General features: G+C 44.7%; 1 protein-coding gene across 5 annotated transcripts in view; it reads left to right on the plus strand.

The window, feature by feature from the left end:
• The first annotated feature begins 6821 nt into the window (after nt 1–6821).
• The window catches only part of LOC109895298 (serine/threonine-protein kinase BRSK2-like), a 173983-nt gene continuing 167270 nt past the window's right edge, over nt 6822–13534 (plus strand). For 3 of the 5 annotated variants that reach the window (XM_031830562.1, XM_031830564.1, XM_031830563.1), the window contains exon 1: nt 6849–7313. In XM_031830562.1, coding sequence (XP_031686422.1) covers nt 7223–7313 — 91 coding nt within the window. In that variant the 5' untranslated portion in view covers nt 6849–7222. Of the gene's footprint in view, nt 7314–13534 lie in introns of all 5 variants that reach the window. The other 2 variants (XM_031830565.1, XM_031830561.1) reach the window with 2 other exon arrangements.

Genomic DNA, 13534 nt, shown 5'->3' on the forward strand with positions numbered 1-13534 from the left:
TCTTAGAAAAGAAGGTGCTACCTAGAACCATAACTGGTTATTCAATAGTCCTCTAAGGAAATCCTCTGAAAATGTCCTATTTTTTGTTATTGGAACCCTTTCACCACTAAAATGTTCAGTACAGCCTGGTCTAATAGACTAGACGTAACATGGTAAAGAAAATTCGGGACACTCAAATTAGTATGATATGTTAGAGTTTGAATCTCATCACGGACAACTTGAGCTAATTAGAAACTTTTTAACTACAGCACTTAATACTTTTTAGCTACTTTTCAACTACTAGCATGTTAGTTAACCCTTCCCCTAACACTAACCTTAACCCTTTTAGCTAACCCCTCCCCTAACCCTAACCTTGGCCCTTTAACCTAACTCCTAAACTTAACCCTAACCCCTAACCCTAACATCTAGCCTAGCTAATGTTAGCCACCTAGCCACCTAGCTAGAATTCCTAACATATCATATGTTTTGCAACTTTGTAACATTTACTATGTTTTGCTCATTTGTAACATATTGTAATTCGTAAGATATCATACGAAATGAGTGATGGACATCCACAAATTAATACATACCATATCATACGAAAATAAGTTTCAAATTTTCATACAGAATAATATTAAATACTCGGAAACCAGGTTAGTCAGTAGAAGCATTTTCACCACCCGTAACACACATGGAACCAAAAAGGGTTCTCCTGTAGGGACAAAACAAATAACCCTGTAAATGTTTAAGAGTGTACTGTAGGCATATGACAATACATTTGATTGGTGCAGTGTATTTCAGAGGGGTTGTCTACAAATGTAATTCCAGCATTTGAACAGATTAGACACCTGGAATCCAATATGATTATGGATACAAACATCCCCTTGGAGATATTTAGTGGCAGAGCCTTCCAGGCGATTCCACACCAGCGGGAGTGAAAAATATTTTTGGTATCTCAGATTGTTTTAGCGTTTCTCACGTAGAAACTTAATTGGGGGGAATTATCACAAACAATTTTTAAGAAAATCCTGATGAAAGTGTCAATTTCTTTGCCCTTTTTAGACTTATACATACCTCCTGTAGATCTGTTAACCGTTCATGATTACAGACAACATCTTGGTGTAATTATACTCTGAATAGTGTGCTCTAAATAAAATATGGATTGTGTATTGATTCTGAAATAAAAAACTTCACATTAAATTTTTTTTACATAAAAAAAATGTGAATATCTCAAAACAACTTTTGGATTTTGTTCATTTTTAAGACACATTCTTTGTAAAAAAAAAAAAAAATCTATAAATACATAACATTTACAGAGTGGGCTCTCTGCTCATTCTGTAGGTATGGTACATTTTATGAGCACCACAACCATTGTGAATGGGAAACTCCCTCTTCTAGTGACATGCTGAATGTGCAATCCTATAGAAGGGTTGTGATTGGTTAGTGACCTATAATGTACATTTCTATGTATAAAATGGGTCATGTCATTAAAAGTATCAGAGCACACTCTGACGCGTTTGAAGAATATATTGTTACAAACAATATCTCTACAAATAAGCTAAATAAATAAAGGTTGTTTGAGATATACATTTTATTTTATTTATTTTACCTTTATTTAACTAGGCAAGTCAGTTAAGAACAAATTCTTATTTTCAATGACGGCCTAGGAACAGTTGGTTAACTGCCTGTTCAGGGGCAGAACGACATATTTGTACCGTGTCAGCTCGGGGGTTTGAACTTGCAACCTCTAACACTCTAACCACTAGGCTACCCTGCCGCCAGGGTAGCCTAATACATTTAATGTTGAATATATGAATGTGAAAATGTGTCTTTCAGAATCTAGAAATACTCCATATTTGAGAAAACACTATAAGGAGTATAATAACACCTTAATGTTGTCCGTATCATGCAAGGTTCACAGATCATAGGGTCTTACAGTTCTGAAAAGGCCTTAAGATGGTCAATTTCATCATGTTTTTCACAAAAAAAAGTGTCATACAAATGTGCAAAGCATGTTAAACGTTCTTCCTCCCAATGAAGTCTATATGTGACAATTGCCAGAGCAATCTGTGGAGTGGAATCATACTAACAATGACCCCCATGGCGAAAGTGTTGCTTGGTGTTGTCCGACACAGTGAAAGTATGATGTCGCCTTCTACCTCAAGCTTTCAGTCCATTCAAGGTGTATTATGATTGTTGCTGATGATGGCTGTATGTTCTAATACGGACAGTGTATGTAATGCCTAAAAAGGGTGGATTTTTGCCTTCAATATCCATTGTCCTCCAAGTGTGGCTGAATATCCCCTATCCATCCTGTTGGCATGGACCCGTGTTGTGTCAAATCATGTATCCATCCATAAGGGATCAAAACACGGGGGATCATGTCCTCAGTGAGGACATACTGCGCCGTAACATACATTTAAGAGAAAGCACATGATGGATCCCTCTCATAGATATGGGTCGGGGGAGGGGTCACAAATAATTAACAGGAAGTGGTTTGAGTGAAAGCTCTCTTGTGAGGGTGCATCTGAGGCCCCTTCCTTTGTTAGCCACCGAGGTGGGGGAGGACTGGGAGAATGGGGGGAGGGGGAAGAGAGGAGAGGAGAGGGAGAGGGGGGAAGCCCCATCTGTCACAGAGCTGGCTGGGTCAGTACTTTTGTTGTTCAAGAGTGATGAGATAGATAGATGTGTGTGTGTGTGTGTGTGTGTGTGTGTGTGTGTGTGTGTGTGTGTGTGTGTGTGTGTGTGTGTGTGTGTGTGTGTGTGTGTGTGTGTGTGTGTGTGTGTGTGTGTGTGTGTGTGTGTGTGTGTGTGTGTGTGTGTGTGTGTGAGGAGAGATGGTAGTCAACACCATGAAGTAGGGACCAACCTCTGGTTTAATCAAGCCCTCTGGTTTAATCAAGTGACCCAGTGTTACGCACACAAATGCATCAGGGCCTGCTCCACAAACATGTGCATGCATGCACACACAAGAGCACACACACACAAACACACACACACACACACAAACATCTTGTGAAAATATGTATTATATATATATATATGTATTTATTTATTTATTGGTGGCATCATTATTTCCATAGGATCTCTTAAAAAAATGTTTTTCACCAAACATTTCAACCCATCAGCGACATAAGAAAAAATGGAGAAGGCCCTGATGCAGAGGTATAGAGACCCTATAATGGCGCAGGAGGTGATGGCTGCTGTTTTACGGGCTCCTAACCTATACTGCTCGCCTACATTGCTCGCCTGATGTAAAATACCTCATGATAAGCTGTAGACCGCAATACCAAGAGAGTTCTCATCTATATTATTTGTAGCCATCTATTTACCGCCACAAACCGATGCTGGAACTAAGATCGCACTCAACGAGCTGTATAAGGCCATAAGCAAACAAGAAAATCCAAAAGCAATGCTCCTAGTGGCCAGGGACTTTAATGCAGGCAATCTTACATCCATTTTACCTAATTTCTACCAGCATGACAAGGAAAAAAGCTCTAGATCAACTTTACTCCACACCCCGAGAAGCATACAAAGCTCTCACTCGCCCTTCATTTGACAAATCTGATCATGATTCTATCCTCCTGATTCCTGCTTACAAGCCAAAAAACTAAAGCAGGAAGAACCAGTGACTCGCTCAATACGGAATTGGTCAGATTGCGCAGATGCTATGCAACAGGACTGTTTTGCTAGCAGAGACTGGAATATGTTTTGGGATTCATCCAATGGCATTGAGGAGTATATAACTTCCGTCACCGGCTTCATCAATAAGTGCATCGATGACGTTGTCTCCACAGTGACCGTATATACATTTCCCAACCAGAAGCCATGGATTACAGGCAACATCCGCACGAAGCTAAAGGCTAGAGCTGCCGCTTTCAAGGAGCTTATAAGAAATCCTGCTATGGCCTCAAACAAACAATCAAACAGGCAAAGTGTCAATACAGGACTTAGAATAAATCGTACTACACCAGCTCTGACGCTCGTTGGATGTGGCAGGGATTGAAAAATATTACAAAGGGAAACCCAGCAGCGAGCTGCCCAGTGACGCGAGCCTTCTAGATTAGCTTTTTATGCTCGCTTCGAGGAAAGCAACACTGAAGCAGGCATGAGAGCACCAGCTGTTCCAGATGACTGTCTGATCACACTCTCCGTAGCCGATGTGAGCAAGACCTTTAAACAGGTCTACATTCACAAAGACGCGGGGACAGACGGACTACCAGGTCGTGTACTCAAAGCATGCGGAGACCATCTGGCAAGTGTCTTCTCTGACATTTTCAACCTGGCCGAGTCTGTAAAAACTATGTTTCAAACAGACCACCATAGTCCCTGTGCCCAAGAAAGTGAAGGTAACCTGCCGAAATGATTACCGCCCCGTAGCATTCACTCATGTAGTCATGAAGTGCTTTGAAAGGCTGGTCCTGTCTCACATCAACACCATCATGCCGGAAGCACTAGACCCACTCCAATTCGCATACTGCCCCAACAGGTCCTCAGATGACCAAAATCTCAATCGCACTCCACACAGCCCTTTCCCACCTGGACAAAAGGAACACATATGTGAGAATGCTGTTCATTGGCTATAGCTCAGAGTTTAACACCATAGTGCCCACAAAGCTCATTACTAAGCTAAGGACCCTGGGACTAAACACAACTGGATCCTGGACTGGATCTGGGCCTCCCCCAGGTGGTAAGGGCAGGCAACAACACATCTGCCACCCTGATCCTCAACACCGGCTTCAGGGGTGCGTGTTTACTTAGTCCTCTCCTGTACTACCTGTTCGCACACAACTGCATGGCCAAGCACGACTCCAACACCATCCTTAAGTTTGCTGATGACACAACAGTGGTAGGACTGATCACCGACAACGATGAGACAGCCTATAGGGAGGATGTCAGAGACCTGGCAGGGTGGTGCCAGGACACCAACCTCTCCCTCAACGTGAGCAAGACAAGGGAGCTGATTGTGGACTATAGGAAACGAAAGGCCAAACAGGCCCCCATTAACATCGACGGGGCTGAAGTGTTCCCCAGATCCATACAGAGGGTAGTGCATACGACCCAGTACATCACTGGGGCCAAGCTTTCTGACATCCAGGACCTATATACTTGGCGTGTCAGGGGGAGGCCCAAACAATTGTCAGAGTCCAGTCACCCAAGTCATGAACTGTTCTCTCTGCTACCACAGGGCAAGCAGTACTGGAGTGCCAAGTCTAGGACAAAAGGCTCCTTATCAACTTCTACCCCCAAGCCATAAGACTGTTGAACAATTAATCAAATGGCCACCTGGACAATTTAATTGAACCCTCCCCCCCTGTTTTTACACTGCTGCTACTTGCTGATATCATCTACGCATAGTCACTTTACAAATTACCTCGAGTAACCTGTACCCCCGCACATTGACAAGGTACTGGTATCCCATGTATATAGCCTCATTACTTTTATGTAATTTTCTTGTGTTACTTATTTATTTTATTTTCACTTTAGTTAATTTAGTAAACATTTTCTTAACTCTATTTCTTGAACTGCATTGTTGGTTAAGGGCTTGTAAGTAAGCATTTCACGGTAAGGTCTACTACACCTCTTGTATTCGGCACATTTCAAATCAAATCAAATCAAATCAAATTTATTTGTCACATACACACGGTTAGCAGATGTTAATGCGAGTGTAGCGAAATGCTTGTGCTTCTAGTTCCGACAATGCAGTAATAACGAACAAGTAATCTAACTAACAATTCCAAAAAAAAACTACTGTCTTATACAGAGTGTAAGGGGATAAAGAATATGTACATAAGGATATATGAATGAGTGATGGTACAGAGCAGCATAGGCAAGATACAGTAGATGATATCGAGTACAGTATATACAAATGAGATGAGTATGTAAACCAAGTGGCATAGTTAAAGTGGCTAGTGATACATGTATTACATAAGGATGCAGTCGATGATATAGAGTACAGTATCTACGTATGCATATGAGATGAATAATGTAGGGTAAGTAACATTATATAAGGTAGCATTGTTTAAAGTGGCTAGTGATATATTTACATCATTTCCCGTCAATTCCCATGATTAAAGTGGCTGGAGTAGAGTCAGTGGCATTGACAGTGTGTTGGCAGTAGCCACTCAATGTTAGTGGTGGCTGTTTAACAGTCTGATGGCCTTGAGATAGAAGCTGTTTTTCAGTCTCTCGGTCCCAAATATCCCTTTGTCAAATACAATACAAATACAATACAATCTGATTTGATGAGCGAGGGAAGATAGGAAGTGCCAGTGAAGGTGTGAGAAGGTGGACCTAGGGAAGATGTTACTGGTGATTTAGGAGGAGGAGAGGTTGGGACATAGGGACACAACCTGTACAGATGCTCAGACTGACATCAAAGTACTAAAGCAGCTATGAATTAGTCTCTCTGAGGAGGGGCGAGGTAGGCTATGGTAGCTACAGTGCTGCTAATACACCTAATCAGAAAGCCACTTGTTTTATTGGGTAAAGGCAAGACAAGATTTAGGATAGGTTTTGTCACCAATTTTATTTGCTGGTCACTATTCTATTATATAGTTGGTTTGTCAATGTTAATCACTTTTATGAATATTTACAAATATGCTTGGCAAATACTAGGAGGCTACTGCGCTGATTCCCCCGTAATGCTATTCTGTCACTTCGACCTGAATTAAATTAAGGGATTCCTTTATCAGGCCCGGGTTACGCCGGTGGAAGGAGTTTAAACCGGGGTGAAAAGTGATTGCATTCGTTTTGTGCAGCGTGCTGATTCCCAGCTTTCGCCCGATGACGTGCCGGGCCAACCAGCCCCTGGGTTGTGCGCGCTGTGCGCATGCGTATTCATACAGCTCAGACGTTGGCGTCAGTCAGCACTAAAACACTATCCTGTTAGATTGCCCCGTCAACGGGTTGTGCCAAAGCTGTGTTCACCGCGTCTCGTTTCCTCTCCACAATACGAACACGGACGAAAAGAACACCATGTTATCCAGATTTAAAGACGCCACATTTCAGCAGTGAAAAGAGGAGGTAGAGACAGAGGGGAGTGAATTAACAAAATAGGTTAGAAAGGGACCCAGAGAAGAGAGAATCCCACCGACCATCTGCGTGAGGCGAGAGAGAGGAGGCCAACCGGAGAGCAGCAGCCGACTGCCCTGTGGAATAACCTACGGTTTCCGTTGATTTGAAACGAGAATTTTGATTTGTATTTATTATTCTGTGAGACATATTACTAAATTCCAACAAAATGTCATCTTCTGGCAAAGACAACAGCGCACACTATATGAACTATGTGGGACCTTATCGTTTGGAAAAGACCCTCGGCAAAGGACAGACAGGTTAGTCCTTGTCGCTTGTCTAAACGTGGATGATGTGAATGCACTGGCTTTCTTTTATGAGTTATGCTGACATGGGCTAGGACACATGGGCTTGTCAGTAGGTTATTGTGGGTTTGGTGGGTTTGATTTAGGGTGCATCACTAACGTGCTTGCTAGTTACTTCTAGTTCCCACGAATTGCTTTTGACACATTGCATCAATCGGGGTTGGGACTGCACTTGAATGTCTTATGTGGATTATCCTAAAATTCTACTTCATAATAAAAGGGAATAAACTGGTCCGCCCTATAGCCTAGTCAGCTGGATACAGTTGGGCTACATGTAGTCCACACGGTTTACGTGTGATTGTTGAAATATAATAATAATATCCCTTTAATCCTCATTGCCAGACAACGGGAAGATGGTATCGCAATGTTATATGTTGTGGGTTTGTTACATTGTAGCGTGTCGCTGTCTTCGAACATGCACACGTTTTGTCTTTTACAATGTTGCATTGGGGAAGCTTGCGCTGATATCTGCCAAATGAGATAGGGCAAGCTACTGCACTGCACAAGGCTGCTGTACCAGCGGTGTGGTTTCACTGTCAGTCCCTGCAATGACAAGCACTAGCACCTATCCGTGCAATTTCTGCTGCAATTACAAATGCTTTTAATCCCAAACTACTCGCATGGGGTGAAATGTATTTTATTAACGAAAGATTGACGTAGTCTAGTGATTTCCTGGTACCCTATTTGTATCTGGCTAAAGCAGTTTTGATTCAAATAAATATGCGGGAGGCATAGCATCCCCAAAACCAATAGGCAATGATGTGGGTACCACTGTCATGTGGGTACCACTGTCATAGGCTATAGGCTACTTTTTTTGAAAGGTCTAATAAGAAAACCAGCTGTGTGTGCCTCCCCCCTCCATCATCTCTGATTCTCTTCTGGGCGCGCAGTATCAAGTGCGCCTATAGAGTGGTCTCAATCAACTGATCCATAGCCTATTGGCAATAGGCTACAAAGTCCATGCTCCGAGAATCACAGAGCAAAGTTATATTTCTAAGATGGCTGCTGGGATGGTGTAAATAAAACAAGGCTGCATTACACACTGCAATGGATATTCCAACCCTGAGCTCTTGCTGATCCCCACAAATGTGTGTGCTGCCTAACCAATGCTGTACTGTGTAGGCCTACAGTGGCAGTTCAGGAGGAGAGTCAAATAATTATTTCGAAAATAATGATGGTCTAGTCCAAAAAATGCATTATCTTGCGTGCGGACTAGCTTATAGCTTATGTACTCTTTAGTTTGAGAAGGAAAGCTGGACGATGAGGAGGACCGGAGGTCAACTTTGATAGCTTGCTACTACTATAATTGATTTTAATCAAAACAATATGTTTGTCGCCCGTGTTGCATTTATCAGAGTTATTGACCTCACAATAAGCCAGATTCGAGTAACTTACATTGTGGTGCTGAAATTTGAAGCAGCAGTCACGGCAAAATGAATTGAAAATGGACAGCTCATGGTGCTGAAAGTAGGCTAAATCGAGTAGGCATAATTCATTTAAACCATCTTCAATTATATTAGACTTTACTAACAACAAGAGAGCTTTGTATTTGAGGCTATTTCTTCCTATTCAAGAAATGAGAGGTAGGCCTTCCTGCTTCACGGACGAAATTAGGCTGTAGGCTGCTATATACATAGAAATCTCGGCCAATTCCTCCACCCAGCATGCGCTCTTTAAATAGCCTACTTCTGTGTCAGTGTAGGGCTGTTAAGTTAAAACCTGGACTCGAATTGCGGGGGTATGAATGTACATCATAGACCTACCTTTTATTAAAGTAAACGGTGAAAAGCGCAGGCCTACCCATTGTTAGTTTTAAGATTTAGAGGAAGAAAAAATCCGTTTATATAAAGTGTACTATAAGAGCCGCTTTGTTCCACGATGCTTTACGCTAGAAACAAGCTGTAAAATACCCTGGCAAGACACCACTCTGATGCATATGGGGAGAAAAGCCGTGGAGAAAAAAATATAATTTTCTTGGAAAGTAATCAAATTTTGTCACTATATATTGATTAAGCTATTCACTCTCTGTACAATAGAATATGTTTAAACCCAGACAACTTTTAAGGAAATACTTGTGACATTCTCTCGTTGAGTTAAGCCATGGAAGAAGGTTAGCAAAGCGGTTAAATATGACATTTTCTGCGTCAGTAGGCCTACTGTCTGGGGTGGAAAAGTAGGCCTAAGTTTTGAAAGGGTCAGATTCCTAATGACATCTCAGATTTAATTATTTGTAAACAGGGACAGTTTCGTTGCAAACAAGACACACTGATTTGGCATTGGAGAAATAGAATTAGAATTGCCTGAAATTGTTTATAAAAGGCTATTTTTTTTCTCAGACCTGCGAGTTAGATGATAGATTAATGCAATGTTTTTTTTAGAAAGGAGATCTTTCCACCCCTACGGTGGTCTGTGAATCCAAACCTTGCTGCGCATCAAAATTCCTGCGTTGCGATGTCATGCTTACAGGACGAAGAACAATTTCTTAAACGGCACATCCAAGGTTCTGGTCTATTCAAATAGGGAGGTTAAACTGTAAGGATGTTCTCTGCTATCCACATGATGTTTTAATGATTCATTTGGGTATAAGGGAGGGTCACTTTCTTTTTTTTCAAGCATTCGGGGAGGGTTTAGGTAAAATATATATTTTGTTTAGAGGGCAGAGTTTCTCCATTTAATCCTTATTATAAATAACGTTCACCCCCTTAATTATTTCCAATTATGTCTTGGCCGCTTAATGTTGATTAAGGTTTTTATACTTACTTCTGGCTGGCCTTCATATGCATCCTTTACACTAGGAACCGTCACGTTCTGTTAATTCAGTAACTAGTTCAAATCTATGTCAACCACTTCCAGGGCTGTATAAAGGTGAGGGTGACATGGCTTGCATGTGTTGAACTGCGTTTATCAATATAGAACTCACACATTAGGGTGTACATACATACAGTAGGCTACTGTAACGCACAAACAGCAATTTACACTCCAAAGTCATGCAGGTTAGCGAGGTCACACAGCAATTGGAACCCATACTCTGGTCTCATTACCATATTTATGTGAAGGCTTTATTCCCTGGAATCCTTGTATCACGGCTCATGAGACGACTCATGTGCAAACAGTAACAAAAGTTTATTACAAAATCAGGGGGCAGGCAAACGACAGGCAGGTAGAGGTCAGTAATCCAGAGCAGAGTCCAAAAGGTACAGAATGGCAGGTTCAGGGCTGACAGAGATCAGTAAACCAGGGCAGCATCACAAGGTACAGAACGACAGGCAGGCTCAGGATCAGGGCAGGCAGAATGGTCAAAACTGGGAAAACAGGGATTAGAGAAAAAACAGGAGTAAAAGCGCTATATGATATAGGTTTAATCCTAGGCACACGAAAGGAGGGATGTATACGGCGGATACAGGGCAACAGAAGACGAACAGCAGAGGGGCTAAGAATCTTGGAGATGGGGAAAGGGCCAATAAAACAGGGGGAAAGTTTGCGGGACTCCACCCGGAGGGGCAGATCTTGAGTGGGCAGCCATACCCTCTGCCCGAGACAATACCAGTGAGCCGGGTTCCGATGGCGGTCCGCTTGTCGTCGATACCTGGAGGTGGTCTTGAGAAGAGACGACCGGGCTCTCTTCCAGGTACGGCGACAGCGGCGGAAGAATATCTGGGCCGAGGGTATGCCGACCTCTTGCTCCGGCAAGAGCGGGGGCTGAGCGGGGGCACACGAGTTGCTGGCTCCAGATGGTGGGATTGGCAGAGACAAGGCAGCGAAGAGTAATTTTCAGGTTTTGATTGGCTCGCTCTGACTGGCTGTTAGACTGAGGATGGAACCCAGAGGACAGGCTGGCCGACGACCCAATGAGTGTGAAGAATGTCTTCCAGAGCTGGGATGAGACCATGTCCACCAGGAGTCCATGGATCCACCGGGAGTCCATGGAGGTTAGCTCGGAGAGAGGAATGGGTTGCTTTGGAAAACCGGTCCACTACTGTCAGGATGACAGTGTTGCCATCAGATGAGGGGAGATCCGTGACAAAGTCCAGGGATATGTGAAACCAGAGACGGTGAGGGATATAGGAAGTGGTTGAAGGAGACCAGTTGGAGCTTGCCGAGGAGTCTTGTTCTGCTCACTGATCATGCAGATGGTGACGTCAGGGAACGTGGTAGGCCACCAAAAGGCCACCAATAGCATTGTCGCACAAAGGCCAGGGACCGATGGGAGCCCGGGTGGCATGCAAGCCTGGAGCAGTGGGCCCACTCCAGGATGGAGGGATGGATAACGTCAGGGGCAAACATCCAGTTATCTGGCCTCCTCCGGGGTTCGGGTGGGAATGCTGCATCTCACGCACCTGATTCTCTATTCCCCAGCTGAGTGCCATCGCCAGGCACGAGGTGGATGGTCTCAGTGTCCGAGGGTGCAGCCGTGGGGCTATAGCGGCATGACAGTGCATCCGCCTTGACATTCTTGGATCCCGGTCGGTAGGAGAGGGAGAAGTTAAACTGGGTGAAAAGCAGGGCCCACATAGCTTGCCTGGAATTCAGACGTTTGGTGGTGTGGAGATATTCCAGGTTCCTGTGGTCCATCCACACAATGAAAGGATGTTCCGCCCCCTCGAACCAGTGCCTCCACTCCTCCGGCACCATCTTCACCGCGAGAAGCTCACAATTCCCCACATCGTAGATCCTCTCCTTGGCTTTAAGACGATGGGCGAAGAAGGCGCAGGGATGTAACTTGAGGTCCAGAGCAAAACACTGGGACTGAACAGCCCCGACTCCGACATCCGAAGCTTGGGCCTCACGAACTCACAAACTGACGAACTGACGAGACGGGTCAGGATGCACCAATATGGGAGCTGTGGTGAAGCGCAGCTTGAGGTCTTGGAACACCTGGTCAGCAGCTGGGGACCACATGAATGGGAGCTTGGGAGAGGTGAGAGCAGACAGGTGGGAAGCCAGGGTGCTATAACCCTGGATAAAGCAGTGATAAAAGTTGTAAAATCCCAGGAAACATTGCAGCTGCACTGTGGGAGCATTGGTAAGACCAAATGGCATTACCAGATATTCGTAGTGACCGCTGGCTGTGTTGAAGGCAGTCTTCCACTCGTCCCCTTCCTGTATCCGCACCAGGTGGTATGCGTTCTGCAGGTCCAACTTGGAGATCATAGTTGCCCCCTTGAGCGTCTTGAAGACCGAGGCAATGAGAGGTAGCGGGTAGCGGTTCTTAACCATGATGTCATTGAGGCCACGGTAGTTGATGCACCGGGGCAGGGTTTTGTCTGTCCCGGCGGGGGAGGCAGAAGGATGGATACACACTGCAGCTAGGGAGTCCTCGATGTAGGTCTCCATAGACTTGGTCTCCGGTCCTGACAGAGAGTACAGTCTTCCCCGGGGTGGTGTGTGGTGCCTAGGAGAAGGTCGATCCTGCTGTCATAGGGTCGGTGCGGAGGAAGCGAAGTGGTCCGGGTCTTACTAAAAACCTCCTGGAGGTCCTGGTACTCTGCAGGAATGGCGGAGAGGTCCGTGGCAACTTCCGAGCCCACAGGAAGACGTCCTGGGGCAGGCGATGGCAATGGCTGTGGCAGAAAGGGCTCCAGCCCATGATGGCACCAGCAGTCCAGCCAATGAGGGGATTGTGTCAAGAGCCAAGAGAATCCCAAAATCACGGGAACCTGAAGAGATGTAATCATTTGCTTGAATTGGATAGCCTCGCTGTGGTTCCCTGACACTCGTAGGTTGATGGGAGTGGTATTGTGGTTGATCCAGCCTATAGAGCGTCCGTCCAGTGCTCTAACGTCCATGGGAATGGTGAGGGGCTGAGTGGGGATGCCCAGCTCTGAAGCCAGGGTATCATCCAAAAGACTCTCATCGGCCCCAGAGTCGATGAGTACCCGGAGAGATTTCGACTGGTTCCCCCCCAGCAGGATGGCATGGAGAGGGGTGTGAGTAAGGGGAGAGGAAAAGTTATCCATGTAGCCCTCCAGAGTACTCCGGTGAGCCTGGTCTTTTAGTGGGCAAGAGGACACAAAATGACCATCCTGTAAGACAGGCAACTCTTCGTGTGTAGCTTATGCAAACCTTCGGCTGGAGACAGGCTAGCTCTGCCTAGTTTCATCGGCTCGGGAAGAGGTGATTCGGCAAACTTTAAAGACTCTTGGGGGAACTCGGGTAGCCTCGGGTTCTCTCGGCAC

The sequence above is a fragment of the Oncorhynchus kisutch genome, linkage group LG8, assembly GCF_002021735.2.
Source record: "Oncorhynchus kisutch isolate 150728-3 linkage group LG8, Okis_V2, whole genome shotgun sequence".
NCBI classification, from domain to species: Eukaryota; Metazoa; Chordata; class Actinopteri; order Salmoniformes; family Salmonidae; genus Oncorhynchus; species Oncorhynchus kisutch.